General features: G+C 41.5%; 1 protein-coding gene and 1 long non-coding RNA gene across 4 annotated transcripts; one reads left to right on the top strand and one right to left on the bottom strand.

Moving 5' to 3' along the window:
• The first annotated feature begins 659 nt into the window (after window positions 1-659).
• On the top strand, window positions 660-5,749 carry ING2 (inhibitor of growth family member 2). Its single transcript, XM_061474462.1, has 2 exons — window positions 660-1,152; window positions 4,447-5,749. The coding sequence occupies exons 1-2, from the start codon at window positions 675-677 to the stop codon at window positions 5,115-5,117; spliced, it is 1,149 nt and encodes a 382-aa protein (XP_061330446.1). The 5' UTR covers window positions 660-674; the 3' UTR covers window positions 5,118-5,749.
• A 7,751-nt stretch (window positions 5,750-13,500) lies between these two features.
• Window positions 13,501-22,926, bottom strand: LOC133280075 (uncharacterized). 3 transcript variants are annotated; one of them, XR_009747060.1, is made up of 3 exons: window positions 17,887-22,926; window positions 14,898-17,568; window positions 13,501-14,362 (listed from the first exon to the last, which is right to left on the bottom strand). It is a non-coding gene; the product is annotated as an uncharacterized LOC133280075 (long non-coding RNA). The 3 variants fall into 3 exon arrangements; XR_009747062.1 differs by lacking the exon at window positions 13,501-14,362 and having other exon boundaries at window positions 14,669-17,568; window positions 17,887-19,181; window positions 19,350-22,926; XR_009747061.1 differs by lacking the exon at window positions 13,501-14,362 and having other exon boundaries at window positions 14,669-17,568; window positions 17,887-19,475; window positions 19,634-22,926.
• Between the last annotated feature and the right edge of the window lie 477 nt (window positions 22,927-23,403).

Here is a 23,403-nt window from a genome sequence, read left to right as displayed (position 1 = left end):
CCTCAGAGAAACTCAGCATCTCCGGGGTCAAAGACCGTTTTGGGAAGAGCGAATAAACACGGGGCAGTGACCGAAGAAGGGCGACAATGGACACTAACACCTCCCGGGAGCAGGAGGCGGGGCTCTTGACGGACCCCCATGGATCTCTCCCCTGCGACACCAGCGGTCCTCAGGGGCCAGGTCGCGACACCGCTGCCAGCTCCGCAGCGGCAAAAGCTGTCTGCAAGCTGAAGGTAAATCGGGGCTACTCACACCTGGCGGCCACTTCCGCACTCTTCACCTCATACAGGTACCGCAGGCAGCGCTCGCAGCGGGGGATGCACGCCGGCCCCAGCCACCCCTGAGGGGGCGCGGACATGGCGGGCGCTGTCCCAAGGGTGAAAGCGTCTGCCCCCGTGCGCGGCGGCTCAGCGCCCTCGGCCCACACACGGGGCAGCTGGCGCGAGGAGGGCCGGGGCGTGAGTAACCCCCATCCCCCCTGCGGCGGCCACCGCCTCCCGGCGCGGGTGCGGAAGCAACGCGGGCCTGCGCCTTTAAGGGCGGCCCCGTCCCCGGGACGGGCACCGCCCCTTGTCGCGCGCTGCGCCAGTAGGAGCCGGCGAGGGGGGAAGGCGGGAGAATGCGAACCCCTCGCAGGGCCGCCAGCCTCGCCTTATAAGGGCAGGGCCTCGCGCATGCGCGCAGCCCGGAGGCCAGGGGCGGGGGCTCCGAGTGGGGTTTTGCATCGGCGGCGGCACCGCGGCGGGAAGGGGAGCGGGAGCCCGTGCGGCAGCGGTGGCGTGACCGGCTCCGGCCAGGCCCGGCCTAGCGAGGCGCTTGCCCCTCGCCCCTCACCGCCTTCTCCCCCGTGGCGCCTCGGCGCTGTTCGGTCCCTTGCGGGCTACAGGGGCGGCGGCAGGAGGGAGCGGAGCGGGGCCGCTGCGGGGACCCCGCGCCCGGTGCGGGCGGCGCGGCGGCGGCGGATGTGCTGCTGGCGCGGGGGGATGATGCTGGCGGGGCCGCAGCTGGTGGCGGGGCCGGCGGTGCCGGGCGGAGAGCGGGCCCGGCTGCTCTCGCTCTATGTGCAGGACTACCTGGAGTGCGTTGAGTCGCTGCCGCTGGACATCCAGCGCAACGCTTCGCTACTGCGGGAGATGGACACGCAGTGCCAAGGTAGGCGCCGCCGTGGGACACGGCCTCTGCCATAGGGCAGCGGGGAGGGGGGGGGGGGAAGAGGAGGAAGCGGGGCAGGCGCCGCACATGCGCCCGTTGTGGAGGAGCCGGAGCCGGGGCGGGCCCGGTGGATGGGGGGTGGGCGCCGGGCTGGGCCCCCTGCCGGGGCCTGCGCCGGGCTGAGCCCGCTGCCGGGCCGGGCCGCTGCCCGCCCCAGCGAACGCGGAGAGCGGCGGTCCGGCCCTCCCCGAGGAGGACGTCCTGCGGCGGCGGCCCCGCCCCAGGGGCGGTGTGAGCCGGCGGTACTTCGCCGCTTTGGCGGTAGGCCCGGTTGTAAGTGGGGATCGGTCCCACACCCCCCGCCGGTTGACGCGGTGGTGGTGCTGCTGGAGGCGGGGTGCGGGAATGGGTTTTAGCTCCCGGAGGAGCGGTGAATTGCGGCTCTCCGGCCTGGCCCGCCGGGCGCTGACCCGGGGCAATGAGGGCGAGCACCCGGCGGGGCTGAGGAGCTGGAAGTTACCCTGAACTTCAGCCAGCGGCATGGCTGCTTCCGGCGTGCCGGATCACTGTCGGTTAAATCCGTTTCATCTCCCGTTCTTGGGCGGCGCAGCTGCGGGGCCTTCTGTTTCCCGGCCAACCGTGATTTGGGATCCGTTGCCGAGGAGCATTGCTGCTTCAGCTGTGCAGCGGGGCCATCGGGGTGGACCCAGGGCACGAGTCGGGGGAATTCGGTCCTGTGGAGCAGAAGCCAGAGCCACATCTCCTGTGCTGCCTGGGAGGCTGTCCTCGGCTTGGGAAGAGGGGACCGTTAAGGCCTTTCAGACATTGAATGGGTCACCTCAGACGACAGCTATTGTAAACGGATTCTTTCATTTATCGTTCTAAGTACCCAGGAAGATACATAAGAACAGGCTTTTGTAAGTTTGTGTTTTTAAAGTCTGAAGGGCACAGACCTGTCTGCAGTTTTGAATTTTTAGTGAGGGTTGGACTGCCTAGCAGGTTCCCTAACTGAGCTTTGGTGGCTAGCCAGCACTTGAACGAATTAATTCTGATACTCAGCCTATAGTGCCATTATGTATTCTGATATGATACTGAGCCAAAGCAGAAGCTTGTTCCTAGTTCTGTCAAAGCTTACAACTGTTTCAAAAAATAGCAACCCCCCCCCAACCCCTAAACACTGGATAAAAATATCTCAGGCCCAAACCTAAAATAAGTAAAAGCAGTGTGGTAGAATTTGTGCCAGTTTAAAAGGTGGTGATAGTTCACGCATGAGGGATGGAATGATTTCTGTATTTGGAAAACAAATCCTTTTAGCTTTTATTAGCTCCACCAAACTTAATCAGATTGTCTGTAATGAACACTTGGCCTTGGTTTGGGTTGGGGTTTTCTTGTATTTGTGTTTGGGGGTCTGGTGTTTTGTTGTTTTTTTTTTTAACTGGGGCTTCAGAGCTGTTTAGCTGGGCTTATGGATGCCTTCTCTGATGTTGAGGACAAGCAAGGAGTTTGGTGAACTCGCATTTCTGTCAGTCCAAAAGTTCTTTCCTCTTTTAACGGATGTTGATCCATTTTAAAGTGTGTGCAGCATTATCTTCACAGAATAATCAATGCAGGGTGACTGTTATTCTGTGTCACAATGTGAAAAAGCTGTTACTGCTTGTGAGCTCTTCTGGGCAGAGCATTCCCAATATGGAAAATCTCTGTAACTACACCTACACGTTTTGGCTTTTGATTTTTCTTTTTCTCCCTCAAAAAAAAAAAGGCTGGGTGGGAGATAATTTGGCTGCTGAATACTGTACGCTCTGGTTATGCCTTTCTAGCTCAACAGCATGCACAATACCTTACCCTGCACTATTCAGGAGCAGATAGTAAGGTTCTCCTGCACTCACACCATCAGGCCAACAGGCAAATGATGCAGCTGAAGGTGCAGGGAGACAAAGCTAGTGGTTTTAGTGGTAGCTGGAATGTTAATATTGAGAAAAAATGGGCTGAGTTACTGGACAGGCAGAGGAGTTATTTTTGTCTTACCCTCATGAAAATCTGTAACAGAACAAAATGCTGTTGGCTCCTATTGTCATACATTTTAAGCATTTATAGTAGAAAGTGGCTGTTCACACTTAAGCTACTGTTTCAAGGTGTCAGCAGGGAAAAAAAATCGCTGTGAACAATGTGGGGATGGTATCTGTGGCTTCCATTTAGCACAAGCCTGAATCATTTCACAACTGTACAACATAGACAAATTCTTCAAAAATGAAAGCCAGTTTGTGAAATGTGGGTCTTTAGGAAAAGAGAGATTGTACTGCATATCTCCTTGCTTTAGAAGTAGATCGTTTAGTATCGTTTAAAGATTCCTTTGCCTGCTCAAATAAAAGCCTTAGGTAGTTTCTGAAGGAGCCAGTACTGTATCTAACACTGTGCATCAGGTTTCACCGTCAGTTCTACTGATCTGTTTCCTTCCACATTAGCAATTTCCCAAGAACTGAATTTTACTAAAGATTCACAGCAGCTCATCCAGTTATTTTGCGTGACTTACAAGAATAGCTTAGAAGTCAAGCTGTGAGCCATTCACTTCTAGTTGCTTGACAATATCCTGTGATGCACTAAACAGTAGGTCACCTAGTCTGAAAAGTTCAGCCTTGATTTAAAATGCAGCTTGCTATAATTTGGCTTGGTAATAAGGAAAGTGTTTTGAGTGGTTTAAGTTGATTTAAACCCTGATTGTAAATTTGCTATTATGTAACTTCAGTTGTCATACTTGTTTTATAACTATGCTTAATTGAAAGTGTAATGCTAAACCCTTGGATGAATAAGAAGAGGAAAGCAGGGGACCTGGATATCCTAATTCTGGAGTGTTATATATTATGATATCAAATGATTACATGAATTCTAGGTTTCAGCCTGTGATGTAGTAAGCTATTGCTTTGCTTTGTGAGCCAGGGTTTTGGAACTACTATGGTAAGGGCTCTCAATAGAAATTCCTGCTTTTTCAGATGGAGGCAAGATCTGGACTATCCACACTCTGGCAGCTATAGTCCCCTTTCTTGGGTTATCCTTTCTTTTTCCTGTGGCTAAAATAAGCTTGCTTTCTTCTCAGAACTTGAGAATTTCTTTTTGCAGCAGATTGTGATTCTAAGCACTGATTGGATGACCATGCGCAGCAACAAAATACCTGATCTAGCCCACTAGAGTATACTATAATTAAAACTTTATTTCTAACTGATGAGAAGCAGTACAAATTTGTGTTTTCTTGAGCATGTTCCACCTTGTGTAATTATTTCTATTATTTTTATTTTGCAGAAGCACTAAAAGAAATAGATGATGTCTATGAAAAATACAAGTCAGAAAATGATCCTGTTCAGAAGAAACGCTTGCAGCAGCATCTCCAGCGTGCATTAATCAACAGCCAAGAACTTGGAGATGAAAAAATTCAGATAGTTACTCAGATGCTAGAACTGGTAGAGAATAGAGCTCGGCAAATGGAAACACACTCTCAGTGTTTCCAAGATCTGTCTGAGAATGAAAAGCCTGTAGAAAAGGCAAAGATGGAGTCCTGCCAGCCAGAGAGATCTTCACGTAGACCTCGTCGCCAGCGAACCAGCGAAAGCCGTGATCTGTGCCATATAGCAAATGGCATAGATGACTGTGATGATCAGCCCCCTAAAGAAAAAAGATCTAAATCTTCCAAGAAGAAAAAACGCTCCAAAGCCAAACAAGAGAGAGAGGTTTCACCCGTAGAATTTGCAATTGATCCCAATGAACCAACTTATTGCTTATGCAACCAAGTGTCTTATGGTGAAATGATAGGATGTGATAATGAACAGTGTCCTATCGAGTGGTTCCACTTCTCGTGTGTTGGACTCACCTACAAGCCAAAGGGCAAATGGTATTGCCCCAAGTGCAGAGGAGACAATGAGAAAACAATGGACAAATGTACTGACAAATCAAAAAAGGATAGAAGATCGAGGTAGTGAAAGCAATTCATATTTTAAAGAGTTGCTCCTTTTATAGTAAAATGTTTAATTTCCAGAGAACGCTGTTTTAGGAAATGCATAAGACTATGCAATAATTTTTAATCTATAATATTAATGGAGTATTAAAATCTGTTATACTTTCTGTGATCTTAACTTTCTGCACTGAATAACCAAATAATTGAAACAGGGTGGCTTCAGACTTTCACAGAAGACATTGCAAGCATATGGCACTTGGTTTCAATTTAACCCCATTAGTCTAAAAGAACCTTGTGATTCTTGAAATAATGGGGGTGGGAAAAATACTGAAGAACTTTTCATGTTACGGAAAGGCATTGAAAGGCTTCACTTAACTGCTAGAACCTTAACAACTGAATTTGTTCTTTACCCCATGTCTTAAGTTATTAGTTTTTTTGTGTTAACATCACACATTTGGAATTAGGTTTTTGGAATTCAGCTGTAATTGTAAAAGTCTTCCAAGCTACAAGCAGACCTCTTCAGTGACTTTCATATAACCAGTATGTTATTTCAAGGAAGAAAGTACCACTAACTTAAGCTTTTTTTTAATTATTTTTTTCTTTCTTTGCCCTTTTTTTTTTTGTCATTATTAAACTCTTGTCTTTGTGACTTTACACTTGGGAGTCAATTTTTGGATATGATAGAATTATGGTGTATATGTAGTTTTGGAAATTCTTGGTAGGTTTTGTTTTGAGTCCTGTCTAGCATCCTGATATCATAGTTATTAAGATGGTCTCTCTAATGCCAAAACTATTTCCCTGATTGTTTGTTTTGTCACTGCCTATATAAGCCTTGAAAGGAAGGGGATATTGACATCTCGGGGAGCAGAAATCACAAAGATTATGAAATCTTCATCATAATCTCTGAGAGCTGAGACATGACTTGTGTTCCCTGGGATGTAAATTTTGCTTTTCCTGAAGTGGTATTCACGTATGTGTGTGGCTTTAGGTGCAGCACCACAGTTCTTAGACTTGCACAAGTACCTAAAAGCCTGAAGTCAAAAGCTATCAAAAGTTTTGATAGATAATAAAAACCATAGGCATGACCGGCACAGAGCCAGCAGAACAAATCCCAGCAGGCTTCTTACAGCCTATGTAAGAGTCTTGTCCTGAAGTGTGCTAGTAGTGTCCGAATGCTACTTGGGTGGTAGTTAAAAGTGAACTTCCTCACCCCCACATCTTAGAGGAAGGGGAAAAAAGATGAAAATAGCTGTTCCTGCTTCTTTGCAATGGAAGATGATAATAGAGAAGTGAAGGGTGTACCAAAGCCTGCACCTAGGGTTCCTGCTAAGCAGTGTTCTCAAGGCTTCTTGTGGGTTTGGCAAGGCAGAGAGAATAGCTCTGCAGGGCTGGGTGCAAGGGTTAGCTAGAGGGGGCTGCAAGTGCTGAGAAGTCCTCATAGATCTCTGCTCTTTGCTGCTAAAACCAACCTTGATGGCACAACAAAGAAGCAACATCATCTCTAGCCAAGCCTGGTTGAAAAGTGGTTGAGTTGAGAGCAGCCAAGAAAGCAGATGAGCAAAAGCAAGCCATGATGGGTGAAGGTCACCAAAACTCCCTCCTGCAACTCCGCTAGAGGGCTGCGATAGCCGGGGCTGGAGGACTGGATGAGCTGTGTTTGGCATAAAGCAAGCCTCTGTGCTGTTGGGCCAGATGGTATGAATCAATGTGCAGGACTCTAAATATTACAAGCTATGTAAAATACAGAGCCTGTTTCCACAGTTATGATCTGATTCCTTAACAGGATTTAGCATTTGCAAGTAACACTAGTTAACATATGGCAGGGGAGCGTTAAGGCAGTGTTTTGAATTTTTGCTCTGAAATTATAGGTTTATGAAGTGTGCTTGTTCCACTGGGGAGACCTATACCATGGTAAACTAATGTACGAGATGCAACCACCAGCAGGGTAGGAAAGAAGGTAAAGCTTATCTCAAGGCCTTATCTTGCTTTCCAGGCCTAGAGGCTAATCTGAGGTAGCAAAGATAGGCTTCTGGAAGGGTCTGGATCACGGCTACTGATGCAGAATCATCAGGCCAACTGCTGGAGACAAGTGTTGTAAGTTGTCCTCTCCACATTTTACTCCTTTTTCTTTTAGTTATGGCTTAATGATTCTGAAATTTCCTTCTTGGGAAGACTGGGTGGAAGCCTTGGGCTGGGGGTTTTATCAACACCTAATGCCTACCCAAAATGGTGATTCTCCCTAGCGTTAAAATACAAGCATTACTTAAGTAAATGCTGAAGTTGCGGAACGAAATATGAGTGGAATAGTAACTATTAACATTATACTAATTTATCTTGAAACGTTTTGCTTGAACTTCTACTGGCTAAATCATGAGTACTTTCTTCCAAGGCAGAGGAGAAAGCTGGGAGACTTATATAATTGTTCATCTGGAATAATTGCTAAAGTAGGAAGTGTACATTGTGCTGTTACAGAAAAAAAATTTTAGATTCTGAAAGTGGTCCAGATAAATCTTTCTAATGCAGGGATGCTTCTTTTATGCTAATGTCTTTTCTAGTAGAGAATACGAATTCCCAGTGAAGATATTGCTGGGGAAACAGCACTTGCCTAATGCATGACATTGCTCAAAAGCAGAAATAGTTCATAAGCAGATAGCAATGTGCCTCAAGTATGCATGGGTGTATCTAAAATAATCTCTTTAAAGTACTCCGGCTATTTTGTTGTTAAAAATTTACATGAGAAAAGACATGATGTTATCTGGCATTTACCATTTCACCACCTTTTTTAACTAAGCCCAGATTTTGCGGTTTTTCATCTGTTCTCATAAAAGGTCAATGGTAATTGCTGAAGAAGCACTTAAGATGCTAGTATGAAATTTGAAAGGTAAGTAGAGAACACTTATGTTGCTTCTTAATGTTCAGTTCCTTTTCTGAAAGGGTGAACCTCACTAGTGAAGTGAAAATGAAAAGTAAACACTTAAGCCAGTTTATCTTTGAGATATGTATTAACTGTCATGAGGTCTAGCTTCTTGCAAAAAGAAAAATCTGGGCAACATACACTTCTGAAGTTGACAATAGTATATGTAGCTACAGAGTAAACTGCTTTTTGTACAAATTAATGCTGAATCCTAATTTGGTGTAGGTTACATCTTGTTTTCTTGAAGCTCACAAAAACATGGTACACTTCTAAGTTCTTGATTTTTGCCTTTCAGTTTTGAAGTAATGCAAGTTCATCAGCAGCAAAAGGCCATCTTGCTGTCTCCAGCAGTAGCTGTATTTTTTTTTTTTTTTTTTGACTGGAATTCTGGCAGGCCTGGATTAATACAGGTTTCCTCCAGTTGCCGTGTATGACTTTATTGTGTAAGCTGCCTGAACCCAAATACAGTTAATTACCAGCCATGATAGGTACAAATTCTTTAAGTGTAGTCTTCTGTGTGCTGTTACACGTTCATACCTGTTGACGGCTAAAAAGCACGATGATGATACCTCCATATTTAAACTACCTTAAACTGAATTTCACTAATCTACACATCCAGAAGTGATAATGTGGTACTGTCAAGTCTTGGAACAGATACAGAATGGTGGTGAAATGCCCCATTCTTCCCAAAATTTAAGGATTTTCCATTTTTTTTATGTCCTTGTGGAGCTGAAATGGGCCTTTGTAAGCAAGATGGCTTTTCCCAACTTTGAAGACTTCGTTTAGAAGTCTCTAACTTCAGCTTGACAGAAACTACTATAATTAATGAGCACTTGGGCATTTCTGTGGCTTGTACTATTTCTGACTGCAACATCTGATTCTTAAAAGTCTTAATTTAATCTGGGTTTTTTATTGTTTAGACTCTTCTAGGCTGAACTGTACCCTGCTTGGTCTCCCCTAAAACCCAAGCAGTCTACTGGGACAAAACTGCAGTGATTGATACACCAACTATTTAAGGGCTTGGAGTTCTTTCTCCCTCTTATCTGCATGCATATTTCTTTTATTAGGAGGTCTCATCTCCAGTAACTCTGCAAATCTTTGACATTGGCACCTCAGACTGAAAAAATACCTCAGGTTTCATGCAGAAGCCCAACTTGCTTTAAATGCTGCAATCTGATCTAGACCTTTTTTTTTACCCCCATACGTATCTGAATCTAACACAGCAATGGTAAAAGCCCCTCAAGTCATCAAGATACTTTATCACATCAGGAAATAGTCTCAATTTCTTCTATTATTTCAAAGCTAATACTATCTTGGTAGCTGTTTCTTGCTGAAACCTGCTTTAAAGTCAAATGACAGATGTGTTAGTGCTGAAAGTCAGCCTATCTACTCAGTGAGCCTCAGTAAAGAAATGTATCATGGGCAATGAGAAAAGTAACTTCTTATGCTACAGCTTAGAGGTAGCGTATCTTGCTCTGTCAGGACTAGCAACCCTGGCTAGTTTCTGCAGAGGGGACTTGAGGCAAGCCAAGTATGGTTTGGCCTGTGGAATGCCACAGCCCAAATTAACGAGTATGTTGGGAAGGTCTGCACTAGACCAGTCAGATGAGGTTAGGTAAAGATGGCACTTGCTATTCTGTAAGAGTTTCCTATAAGAGCCTAATTCAAGAACTGTTAAAAACATTGAATAGAGATGTCTATCTCTTGCAATTCAGAGTAAAACATCTGCTCTTGAAGATATTCACTACTTAACCTATTCACCTCACCTATCAAAAGTTCTTTTGGGCTACTTTAAGCGGTTTCCTTGTACATCCTGGCTCTGAATCTCATTCACAATGCATAGCTTTTCCTTGGGCACAGCAACAATTACATTTCTGAATGTTGTCTTTAAGGATCCAAGATGCTCCCTGTGTCTTTCATTGGGCAGTTTTCTTCAGGTTCTTCCTGGCTGACACTGCTAGCAGACACTTTTTCAAAAGAGTAGTTTTTTTGGTGGAATGGGCATTTGGGTTTGCATCTGATCCTCTCAAGATGACAAGCAGGGCTGTCACTCAAACACGCAAAAACTGCTTTTCTATCTAGTGCTAGTTAGGTAAGACAATTTGCTATCAGTGTAAAACCAGATGTTACTGTGCGACTGTTCAAGTCCCACAAACTTACATATCCTAGAAGGAAGATGTTTATATTTTACTATGATCATGGCTCTTCTAATCACGGAATGGTTAAAGTTGGAAGGGACCTGAAAGGTCATCTAGTTCCAACCCCCTCCTGACGTGGGCAGGGACACGTTCCAGGTTGCTCAAAGCCCCATCCAACCTGGCCTGGAACGTACTGTGAAAGAGTTGAAAAAGTTTGAAATCCCCTCTTGTGCCATTTTTCTGATTACCCTGTAGTTTTTGGAATAGCTCAAGAATTACGTATTCACAATACAACTGGCCAGTAAACAGTTCTATTTAGTGAAAATTCTGGCAATTTTTTTAATTGAACGAAGCTGATATTTTTGTCTTGGAATGTAAGACTCTTCTTAAGATCAAGCTCATTGCATTTGAATCATTTCTAATTTTTGGTTGGGGTAGGGTAAGAGTTCTGAAAGCTTGTTTTGACAAATTCTGCATTTTTTTCCCCATGTATTTCTGTATTCTTTTGGTTTACGTGGTAGGGCAAGTTCAGTTTTAAGCAAGTCAGCAATGTTTCAATTGCAAGCATTAAACTGGACTGCATCGCTGTTCTGCTGCAACTGTGTTCTAGCAGAACGTTACAGACTGTAGCACAGCCTAGTTCATACTTCCCAGAGATCCACTTCATGCATTGCATGCTGCTTTTTTCCTTGCATGTACATCAAGGAAGTTGTAAGTAGTATGCACACAGATTCAAACTGTAATTACTTCTGTTCCAAAGGCCTGTTTTTCAGTGTAGGGATTAATGCTTCATGGGCATACATCAAATAAAATCCTCCCCAAAGTTTTGCTTCTGTGTACTTGCAGAATACCTCCACTGAAGATGGCAAAACTGGTGAATGAATTTCACTACAGTGATTAGATGTGCACATTGAGACTAGCACAAAGTTGCAGTTTATAGCTGAAGGAGTTCAGTGGAAGCAACTTGGATACTTCTGTGGTTGAATATAGTGTGATTTAAGAAGCCTAAAAGGAAACTTTAATCTCCTGCTGAGAAACAGAATAAAATAAAAAGAATGCTAGACCCTTTGAGAATAACTTTCAGTAGAGAAATTAAGATAAAATCCTGTCCCAATTTAAATAAAATTCTTTTGAGCAGAGTTCTACCCAGCACACAGATTTCCAGCTTCCTTTGACTAAAGCCTAAAAAAAGATTAAAGCTCCATGGCAACTACTATCTTAACTCCTGACAGCCTTAGTATAAATTACATCTCAGAAAAAACCTAATACTGAAAGTTTTATTTAGGTCACCAGTCAGGTTAGGAAATGGTAGGCTTATAGATACCACCCTAAGTTTCATTTTGCCCCTATATGGTCTCAGTGAGGCAGAGATTTTTGTGGGAGTGGAGGAACAGTATTGGTTTATTTTTTAAATTGATTTTATGGAAAGGGGAAGGAAATGGACAGTGGTTGTACAATTGATTCAGTTGCCCACAGATGCCCCAGCATTCGTACTTATGCTATAGAAGCTATGTGCCCCTTTCAGGCTTGTGCGGAGACACTGCTTTTTTGCTGTTTGAGGTTAACAACAAACACATTATTATTTTGAGTGGTGGAAATTAATATAAATAGATACTAAGAGTCTAGAGTAAAGGGAGCCTGTGATAAACAACAAGACCCTCCAGGTGTCTGTTTGCTTGCATGAGGATTATCTGACAGTTGTATTGTGAATTGAACACAGTGAGTTTGCTGTGTTAACCAGCAGAGCTGGGATGCGGGATGCAAGGTGTTCTCGCTATTAAATGGCCTTTGGGAGAATTTTTAAGAATTTTAAAAAATGGGAAATGATTTAGATTTCTGAGTCATCGGAATGTCTGCATTGGTGAAGAGCTCTTCATGTTAATTTCATAAAACTTGGAAATCATGAATAATAGTTGAAATCACACCAAACCAGACCATTTAGCATTTTCTAAATAAAAATACATACTTTGGCTATGATTTTCAATGCAGCAATGTGTAATCTAATGATTGTATACACTGGAGCTGCAAATTCATCTATGTGATGAAGTTTTATTTAGAAGTGGAAGGTAAGAATAACTTTGAGTCTTTCCCCTCTTGCACTATTAAAATAATTGTAGTAAACTGCAAAGGTACTCCTGGATGATTTTTTGTAAAGAACACTGCAATAAAATTTGTGATTATCATACCATGACTATTCTAAACTGGACTTCAGAAGACAGACCTCCCCATTACCAAAGCACTGCCAGATCAGGTAAGTAAGTTAACAGAGCATGTGTTGAAGCCATGAGGCTTGTCTTCCTGTAAACATACTGTGCACTTTTGAAACCTGCTTGAGGATACAATACATTGATTCCCTGAAAAGTGACATTGTAAGTATTTAACTTTTTCGTAGAGAAATCCCAAATGTTTTACCACATGCTTGCGGCTGTTGCCACGGAGATGGAATTGATTTGGGGGAGGTGGGTCAGACATAAGTCTCGTATTTAATAAAATTCCTTCTGATAACACCTCTCTCGCTTGTATTTAATGACTTGTCATCTGTACTTGCTGGCATAAGGTACAACAGCAGAGAAGAAAGCACCCACAGATTTCAACGACTTGACTTTATGGAGTGCACCAGAGTAACTGAACTGCAGCTTCAGTAACTGCTGACTGTAAAAGGCTGTTCAGACTTACAAGAATGAAATGAAATGAGAAGTTCAAAACTTTTCTTATTAATTCAAATCATGCAAATTCCTCACAGGAGGAACATCCTGACTGTAAGCAGAAACAGTCCTGCACCTATTCGGTCTCTGAATAAAGGATTAAAATAATAATATGAAAACCATAATCCTGGCATTTTGTTTATTCAAAAGCTCAGTAAGGAAAAAGTTGTTACTAAATTAAGATCACATTAGTATGCTTGCCAAAACAAAAGATAATGTAACAGATAAGGCTCCTTCTTGAGCCTTATGGCCAAAGTAAATCTGCATATAAATTTATGTAAAATGTGCCCAGAATATATAGTCCCACTAAATTAAGCACAGCTCATACATGGAATTATCTGATAAATGCAAAAATTCCGTTCAACTTCCGTTCAACTCTTTATAGCTGAAGCTAAGTTCTTTAGGTTGACTGCTTTCAAACACCTTTTATTTTCCAGCTGACATAAACTCATTATTTCTAACAACTTGTGCCTTTCCTCTCTGCCCCTTTCTCCAAAGGGAGTGCAGACGTGTTCTTCAGCAGATGCTTCATGCCCTATTCAATGGCCTGAATGTAGCAAAATATGGAATCTGCACAAAGTAGGTTCTGTCTCTGTTCAAAAGCTGGCTCCGATTAATAAATAAATAAAAAAGGCCATGACCACAAAATGATGTTAAAACTGTTTATTCTTGCCTAGCATAGCAAAAATTAGGAGAGATACGGGGTACAAGCTCCTGAACTAAAGCCAGTCATGCAAGTACAGACTAATGAGATGGCACTAAGCTCATTCTTGTGTGATAATGCTTGTGTTTCTACTGAAGGCTGACTGCATCAACTAAAAGCACTTAACTAAGTTGAAGTCACCTAACCTAAGGCTCTGCACCATATAAACCTTCTTCTGGGTCAGGGATCTAACTCCATGCGAAGAAGCTGAAGCAGTAACTGTGGTATTAGTATTTCTGCCATGCTTTTGGAACCATGTAGGAAAATGTAATATTTAATAGAGTGTTAATGAGTTTCAGCTGAAGATGGTGCTGATATAAACAACTCCATTAAAATAGACTGTATAATAGCTTTGGTGTGATTTTATTTCAGTGTATCATTCTAAGCAGATCTCTGTTTAAACCTTAAATAAAACCCATTAGAGATCACTATGTGTGCTGTAAGACTTGGAAAGATCATGAAACAGCACAACTATAGAGGCTGACTGGACATACAGTAGCTCTAAATGCATGGTTTCTGTTAGATGTCTCATTACTACTGTGCAAGCCTTAAAAACACTTAAGTTTCTTCTAAGTCTTATTTTGATAAGAATGTAGACCCTGGCATCCTGTCACCTGCTGGAATCTCACTGCATACTTGGGGATGGCTGGCTGCCTTTATTACTATATTTTCCCTAGATCCTTTGATTTTATTTGATGCTTGGGCTTCTGAATTGTACTTTCTTCAGTCCAAAGTCTCCCTATGTTGTTTGTGTCACTGTGATTAGATTTTTACCCTGAAGTGGAATGATTAACATCACCAATTCAGCTGTGAAAAAGGGGGGAGCACTGAGTCATATGTAAAGCCCGAGTCCCATGTAAAAAGAGCACTATTAATGAAGATGGCACACAACAAAGTCTAATTTCAAACAAATCATGCAAATCTTAGTAATGACTGCCCAACATTGCTGCTTATTTCTGGTTTAGAAGATAAGAGAACAAGAGTAGAAACCGATGTGTTTGTCATTATAAACCACTGGTTATCTGTCATTTGTCTCATTTCTTAAGGTAGCAAAAAACCTGGCAAGATGACCAACCATAGTTTTATTGTACTTAGTGAAAGGATGTAAGTCATTTTGTTTGAAAAAGATAAAAGTCATTTTAACAAACATTATAAGTCCTTGACTTAGCAGAAGTACAAAATCTATTAACTTTTTCTTTGCATTTCATGAAGTTACCTTATCAGCATTCGCCAGCTTCCTCATTTTTCCTTTCTGAGCAAGTGATTTGGTAGAGGAACTTGATGACTGGAGCCTACCATTCACATAATAACAAAAGAGGAATATATTCAGGAGTTTGCCTACTTTCCATCATGACTCCAAACCTAGTTCTACTGGCATCATCCATAATTGTTAAGTAGTACATGTTTAGCTCATTTTCCAGTAATTTTTAAACCTAACATTTAGAGAAATAGTAATTTTAAGTATCTGTCAGTTAAACACCTCTACTGTTAATTCGATATTAGTCCTAAGGAATAGCACTTTAGTGATTATTTAACATAATACAATAATCAATGACAATAAAAACCCCTTAGGATTTCAAGGAGTAGGATCAACATGTCACTAATTTTGCACCATTGCAAAAAAAAAACCCAAATCTTGAGAGATGAATAAATAGAAATGCTGTTTTAAAACACATTAGGTAATTATATGCTATGCAGTTTTGGAAACCACACTTGAGGGTAGAGGGAGTTCAAATAAGCAACAAGAGAGAGAGGAGGTGTAGAAGACTGACTTCTAATAAAAAATAGAACAAAGCCTAGAATCAAGAGGAATGAAGTCAGTAGTCCTCAGTAATGGAAAAGTTTGCTTCTGAGAGGAAAGAGACAATCTGTCTAAGTGAAAAGGACAATAATTAATGTCCTTCAGTTGGAGCACTGATAAATAAGACGCTAGGGAGAAAACAAAACAAAAAGGCACTGTTCTACCATAGTAATAGTGAAGCACTGGAATATGTTACTTTGGAAAGCAAAGATCTCCAGTGACAAAGATGCTACAAGACAGGCTAGACAATCATGTCAGCATCAGTTTAGTTATAACTGATCCTGCCCTTGGGCAGGGGAAATAGGTTGACTCAGCAGTTCTTGAGTTGTGGGAAGGCACTGACGTACCACTGGAAGCCTAAACAAAGCTCCAGGAGAATTTAATCTGTCATTTTTCCTTCATTCTACCTTTTTCCCTGGAAGTTCTCTCCAAAAATCATTTGAAGAGTTCACTCTCAGCCAGCAGGACAGGAGGGGGACCAGAGGCATCAGATCCACCCTACCTAAGGGCACATTCTGAGCACTGCCAGGGGCCAGCTGGGTGGACAGTTGTTGCTTTTTCTTGCATTCCCCTGGAGAAAGTGAGCTGAACTGTGCTGAAGGTTATGCTGCCACAGTGGCACAAAGTCAATGGGGAAGGCTGACTTTTCTTCCCAGCGAAATCCAGACACAGACCTGAGGAACATTTAAAGGCACAGGATGTGAGGAATGGTGCAGTTTCCCAGAGACATTGAGATTAGGAAGCTTCTAAGGATACCTGACAATTCAGGCAGTGACTGCAGAACACCAGGGACAAGACTCTAGGTGTTGCACGGAAGTACCACCCATTTGCTGGAGTGAAAATAGTGATGTTTGTATATATGAAGAGCTTATCCTATTACAGTAGAAAGATAGGCCCAATAATAGTAAACGTTAGTGCTGTTGAAATAAATGACCTCCTAAATGGATTTTCAGCTCTGCTTTCTACTTGCTGCATTTGTAATTAATTAATATCAAAATATTCTCCACACTCATAGAAAACCTGATAGACATTCAGGTATTTTAAGCAGCAAACGTGGACACTGTGATCTGTTTTCTGCCTATTCAAGAAACATGAAACACTGGAATAATATTTCATGGTATTTTCTTTGGTAAGTTAATTTTTGGTGGAAGGAACTGGCAAAATGAGTACATGAATTTTTACCAAGTAGAGAACATGTTCAGTAAGCAATCCTTACTGTGCTGATCATTTCCGAGTAGTTTCATGAAAATATTCACCATCCAAACTCTTGGTTATTTTTATAAATACCACATCTCGCAGTCACTTTTCAACGTGAAAAGTGCATTTTAAACTCATAACAAATAATACCTACCATTCTGTTTTCCAAGTTTCAAAGTATGATAGAGTCAATTTTTCAGTGTTGCTGGGAAGCACCAGATAGTGGCCAGTGAAGGTCAGGACAGCAGTGCATAGAAGGAGCATGGATGTGCTGGTTTCTAGAAGATGGAGCTGGCACAGGGCTTCAAATTGAACTGAGATGGTGTGGCTCATATGAACACACTGTAACTGAGGGAGCAGGAGAGCATCTGGCAAGTCAGGGACAAGCTCAAGAACTTTTCTGCAGATTCATATCAGCACTTTCCTTTTTTATCTCATTTATATCTCATTTCTCAATCTTAGCGTATTTATTTTAAGTAATTAAGTGGCATTGGTGCTGGTCAATGAACATTAAAACCAAATGGACCTCTAGCCATAAGTCCTTTCATATGGACATGTAAATTATTGTATATGTACACGTATGCACTTGTGATAACTTCTCCAGCTGATCTGTCTGTTGACCCAGTGGAGTGATGACTGAGAAAATCAAGGCAAATCATGTCAAATGAACACAGGGCTGAGACTATCTACAGTAAGTCAGATGGGAAACTGTTCATAGTAAAGCCAAACACAGCCCACCAGTGATACTTTATATATGCAGATGACAGTAAACAGCAAAGATTATTAATAAACTCTGCAAAGTTGTGAAAAAAACCAATCTGGTTACAGCTCAATGAAAATGTAAAATTCTTATTACAATTTCAAATTTGATCTTTAGGGAGAAAAACTAGTATTTCCAATTTGAAAATTATTCATTAGTGTAAATTAAGCAATCAAAAGGTGGATTTAATTATGATTATGACCCCAGAACACTTAACCTGTTCAAGAGCTTCCTGATATGAGATCATAATGGAAACTATGGAGTGAAAACAAGACAGATATCATAAGAAAAAGGAACACGAAGTAGGACAAAATAGCCTCTCAGAATTCTAACAGTTGTAACATGATATATCCATCAGCAAGTAGAACAGCATTTTGAGATTATACTATAATTAATACTATATTATGATATTTTGAGACCAGGCTGGATGGGGCTTTGAGCAACCTGTTCTGCTGGAAGGTGTTCCTGCCCATAGCAGGGTGGTTGGAATTAGAGGATCTTTAACATCCCTTCCAACTCAAACCATCCTATGATTCTGTGATATATATGATATATTAGGATGTTGTTTCTCACCTTTTCATCTCCACTAAGCAGGTACCGATCAATGGCATTATGTTTTTCACTAATAAGTTCCCTTTTTGTCTATTTCTTGTTTTACCTTCTTCTCCAGTCTCCTTTCCCATCTTAATTTCCTTGCACCTTTCCCATGGGGTCCAAAGTTCTGAAAAAGTACTAAACATTGACATTTGTCACCTGGTACAACTTTTTGATCACTTTCATTGAAGCGAAAATCCTCATCAGGAAGGAGGAACAATTTACCTGTCGCCTAATGGAACTGCAGTTCTAAGGTTTCTGGAAAATCTGCTTCCTTCTCATCTTTTGTATATTGCAAGCAGGTGGTGACAGACTGCACCTTAAATAACTACTGTGAACAGCTATAGCAGATTCAAAATAAATTCCTTGCATTTACTCAGAAGTCTGCCATTCCAGACTTTAAGAGGTGAATGGAAACTAGTGAGGAAAACTGCCAGATGCTTATCTTCCATTCACCCAGGACTGCCTTGCCAGTGAACAAAACTTACAGGTTACAGATGGAAAGACAGATGCTTCAAGACAAAGATACTCTGGCTGGAAGGAAGGTTACAATGACCACATTTATTTATTCCAATAACTCATATTTCAGTGCACATCCATGGCTTGGACACTGATGTTTCATCTCCAGCTCTGCAGTGCTACCAAACTTAGTCACCTTTGCTCCATTGCTCATTCTCCTTTTGGGAGGTGTCTCCTGGTACAGGTCCCTGGTGGCCTTTCATAGAAGACAGGCTGGCAGAATAGGTTGCTCAGGAGTTTTAATTTGTATCCTGGCTCAGCCAGCCCTTTACAAACCCAGTCTCTAAATTCCCAATGACAAAAAAGTCCCTGGCAAAGCATCAGGATTTTCTGATATCACATGAACCGTGTTCTGGGAGCAGCACCAAAAGATCTTATCCAAACATTTCTCACAGACCTCACAAACACCAGGGAAAACCAACTCCAACAGGCACAGGGAAGAAGGGGTTGCATCTTTCTGCTCCAGTGAGGTCTTTATTGCTGTTACAGGGTTTTATCCCCCCAAAATGTCTTCCTTTGTCTTCCTCCATTTCTGGGAAGGGGAGGCTGAGCTCACAGTTCAGGTCACACAGTGGCTTTGAAACTAGGAAGTACAGCTGACCTTCACCAGAATTAAAAGTTCCCACTCAGATATACAATATGCTGTAAAGAATTGCTTACTTACAGATTTTAACTTTATTTGGAGACACTTCCATGAGTATCTGATGGATTTACGAGAATGCCCCCTATGCTAATGACTGTTGTGACTCAAGAAACTAAAAAAAAAAAGGAAAATTTTTAAAATTAATATTTTGAAATTGGGACTGAACAATCATTCTATTTAAAAGTATTTCACAGTTGGTTGCACAGAGCATGAACATATGATATGTTCTATACGGAAAACTTTGTGGAAGACGCAGTCAGTGCCAGAGACAAACTCTTACCTATTGCCAGGAAGGCCAAGCAGTACTTCTCCCTCAAGAATCCTGTACTCTTTCCTTTGGTGAGGGCTGATGTAATGATCTGTTTCTTCACATACTCCCTTTCAAAAGGTTATAAGTTAACAGAGCCTAGTAAAAATACAAAAAAAAAACCCACTTGCCTGCTTTGTGGAATTGATTATCGAACCAAACATCTTGTTTAATTAGGTTTCACATAAATGTGAAAGAAATCCACAGGCAGGTACACCCTCACAAACTTACTTTCAGAATAAGTTTGCAGTTAGTACCTGAACAACGAGCATCAGAAAATCCAGACAAGAGTCCAATCCCTTCTCTGTGCGAAGAGTCTTGCACAGCCACAATGACTCAGACTCCACTTGTGTTTTTTCCTTTGTAGTAATAGTCAAAACCTGGTCATCGATCTTTGCAGCCAAGTTCCACATAAGAAGGTAGTTCTTTCCACCACAAAAGGCTAAACAAAGATGTTCAGGACAAATGCCTACATATTTAAAGTTAAATTGATAAAGAAAGCATTTCCAGCACAGAAATAGAATATTCTCCCATTAACACATGTGTCTGTGGCTGTTCTTCCAGAACTATCTTGTGAGGCTGCTTGAATGGTCTACCTGAATTATGCTGCCCACCTTTTCGGACCACAAAGGCCAGGTACATAAACATCTGCACTGGTGATGATTTCACTTCCAGATGAAATACGTGGTGCTGATCACCAGATATAAAGACTGATGTGTTCTGGCTTTCAGAGAATGTAGAAATTAGCAAAATTTACTCTATGCAACTGTCTTACCACTAGAACTGTATTCAGAAGCAATGTTTCCAGGGATCTTTTCCTGAGCTAAGCTGCACAGGATTTAAGGATTTGAGCATTTTTTAGGGTAAGCCATCGTTTGACTTTAATGCCATCAAATATACTTCTGAAGCCTGTATTATTTACAGGATGTAAAATGTATATTCAATTATAGATCTTTGATAACAGTATTCAGTTTACTGATGAAGCACTGAGAGAGCAACAGAAGCTTGAATTCAACACTGAAAATAATCGTATCTTTGGTTTCCAGAATATAGAGATTTTTACGATTAGAGAGTACATTTCGGCAATAAGGAGCAACCATCACCTTTGGAACTTTAGTTAAATTCTCTTAGAGTTCCACAAAATTCACATGAAATTTGGTTCAGATCTTGTGTTCTCATGAGAATGAACACATTTTCTCCCCACTTAAGCCCATCTCTTTTGTCATACGATTGATTTCAGAGCACTCAGGTCACTTGGTATTCATTTTCTTAGCCACACGGCACACCGTTTTTCATTGCAATCTTGTTACAGATGTTCACATGGAACAAGAGGAAATTAAATAATGTAGCATGGCAAAGCAGAAGAGATTACTGAACTAGAATATGTAATTACAGTATTGATAGCTTGAGATTTCCATTTGCATGATCCTTTCAAAAATGAATCAATCCAAAGAAACAATTCTCTGTTGTTTAACAAAATGGCAATAGAAATGAAACCACTCACCTCCAAGATGAACTGAAGGTAACTTGGCCACATGCCTGTGGTCTTCACATTCCCGAGTATTACCTCAGTAGTTTTAATGTCTGAGTGCTGTGAGGTGATAGCCCAGATGGTTAATGAAGCAAATGCAAATACAGTCATTGCAGCAATCCTGAAGAGTGCAAGAGTAGGCAAAAGTGCTAACACTGAAAAGCTCTACTTGCATAATAGCCTGCTGCCCTCTAAGGAAGAGCAGACCTGTTCATAGCAAGAGGAAGTCTTTCTACTACACCACTACAGGCACTTTTAAAATGGCAATTGTTTTTTATATCTGTAGCACTGTCTGAAAAGAAAATGTGCTATCTCGAGAGCATTTTAGTGTCAAACTCACCTCAGTGTAAAGCAAGGTCAACACTGCTGATCCTTCTGTAAGTAATGGAGTGATACAGAATTCGCTCTTGGAGCAGCTGCCAGGTAGGAATGTAAAAGGTTTATAGGAGGCATGAGGGAACTGAAGCCTCCTGCCTTCAGATGGAACACAGCTGGGTGAAAAGGCTAGGGGTAAAAGCCTGGATTTTTTGGAGGAATTAGGCACCTGAAGTTGCTGGAAGGCTGTCAACATGATTTTCAGAAACTCCAGAAGAATTTCTGAAAGATGCTCTTGAAGATCTCACGGGCCACCCAAACGTTTTAAAAAGTGGGGCACAACTTCCTTTTCTGGTGAAGCAAAAACACAGATTCTAAACCTTCATTACCTACAGATCACAAGGAAGTAGTCATTCATTACAGCTTCTCCCTGAATAGCCGCTACAGAGTTGACACATCATCTTAACAACCACAACAGTGCTAGCCTTTGCTAGCAGTGAACACCATGGCTTCTTTTCTATTCCTGTACAAAAGAAGAGTCAATTGAAGCAGAGAAAACATATCTGTAACCTTATTCTGTCACACTACTAAATAAAACCTGAAGACTAAGTGCATGTTCAGGGCAGACTGAATTATTTCCAGGTATGTATGCATAACCCAGTCTATACTGACAAAATCAACTGGATGAGCAAGGCACAGAGCAAACCACAGACGCACTGATGCAGCCTGATTTGGACTTTTTATACCAACAACAGTATGACTGGGGGGCAGATTAGAAGGGCAATCCTGCTGCTCTGGCAGTGAGAGTTCAGGAATAAAACCCAATGAGATTGCCAAATACGCTAGTTAACTGAAAATTTTAATGCTATAAAATACTGTCATGTGCAGTATTTGCCATTCTTAATGTGGTTTGATTTTGTTTCTTTTGAAATATTTTGTCCCCGTCTCTGCATGAACTGAATCTAGATGTAACACATTATAATTTCCTGCGCTCCCCATGTCATTACTGTCTGCAAATCTAGCTTTTAAACCCTTCAGACATACCAGTGATAAAATACAGGACTGAATTAAGGATGTCAACACACACTTTGGATTATTCTCTTTATAATCTCTTTCATGTATGGTCTATTGCTTCCTTCCTCTTTCATCAATTTTCTTTCTAACACTTTGTCTTAACTCCTTGCAGCTGGATTTGCCTTTGCAAACTATTTCTGTCTTTGATACAGAACATTGTCAGTGCCATTTGAAAATCAAATTAATGTGAGTGAAGACACTGGACTTCTAAATGTCATAATTCAAAGCTTGTCAAAGACATTGCATAAGTAATTATGACAATCCTTTCCTACCATTATGTGCTGTAGAAGTGGACTAGCCACTCTTAGAAAAAGAGTGTATTTTTTTTATGTCACCACAATATTTACACAGAGCAAAAACGAATAACAAACTCCCTGCTGATACTGGGAGCAGGGCACCAACTGAGAGCGCACTCCTGCACTGCGCTAGCACAGATCCTGTTCTCAGAAATGACAGTTTGACAATCTCAGACAACACTGTGTAAAGCTGCATGCTGGACTGGCATACCCAACCAGGACAGAATGCCCTTCAACTTATGTTTGGAAGAAGTACCTGAGCAGCTGTTAGTAGAAGATACAGCAAGTTGTTGAAGGGATGAGGGAATTCATACCTACAAAATGTATCCTTAGGATTTGTATTATATAATGACTATAGATCAACTATAGAGCAATGAGGGAAGGTTGATATTCAGTTGAGTTATGAAGAGGATTTTTTTAAATCCTAAATTTTCACTGGTAGTACTTCCTATTACTCTATAAGCACACAGAGTACAATTTTTCATTGAATTTCTTGATGTAAGTGTGAAGCAACAGAAATTAATGTAAAGTAGGAAGGTTGGAACTAGATGATCTTAAGGTCCTTTCCAACCCTTAACCATTCTGTGATTCCAAGCAGAGCATTGTACTCTTAAACAGCAAATTTCTATCTGCTGAAGAAATGTGTATTTCATGCAGCAAAAGGCGAGTCCATCAGATCAGAAGCCTGAAATCATAAAGTATAGGTTCAAACACAGAGATGAGTGTATTTCCTGAGACTGAAGCTGGCATATATTCCTTTCCCTTTCCTAACTTCAGAATAAAGTATCAGGCAATAAAATTCTGAAGGGAA

Source organism: Pezoporus flaviventris, unplaced genomic scaffold (genome assembly GCF_033815535.1).
Source record: "Pezoporus flaviventris isolate CSIRO_AGI_PZ_B2104156 unplaced genomic scaffold, CSIRO_AGI_Pfla_v1 ptg000002l, whole genome shotgun sequence".
In the NCBI taxonomy this organism is placed as follows: Eukaryota; Metazoa; Chordata; class Aves; order Psittaciformes; family Psittacidae; genus Pezoporus; species Pezoporus flaviventris.
The sequence above is the reverse complement of the archived record's forward strand: the minus strand, read 5'-3'. Positions and strand labels throughout refer to the sequence as shown.

Excerpts from the sequence above, each read along its gene's own strand:
- ING2 (XM_061474462.1), top strand. The coding sequence starts at position 675 with ATGCGCGCAGCCCGGAGGCCAGGGGCGGGGGCTCCGAGTGGGGTTTTG. Across the intron at positions 1,153-4,446 it reads GATGGACACGCAGTGCCAAG|AAGCACTAAAAGAAATAGAT; the intron begins GTAGGCGCCGCC and ends TTTATTTTGCAG.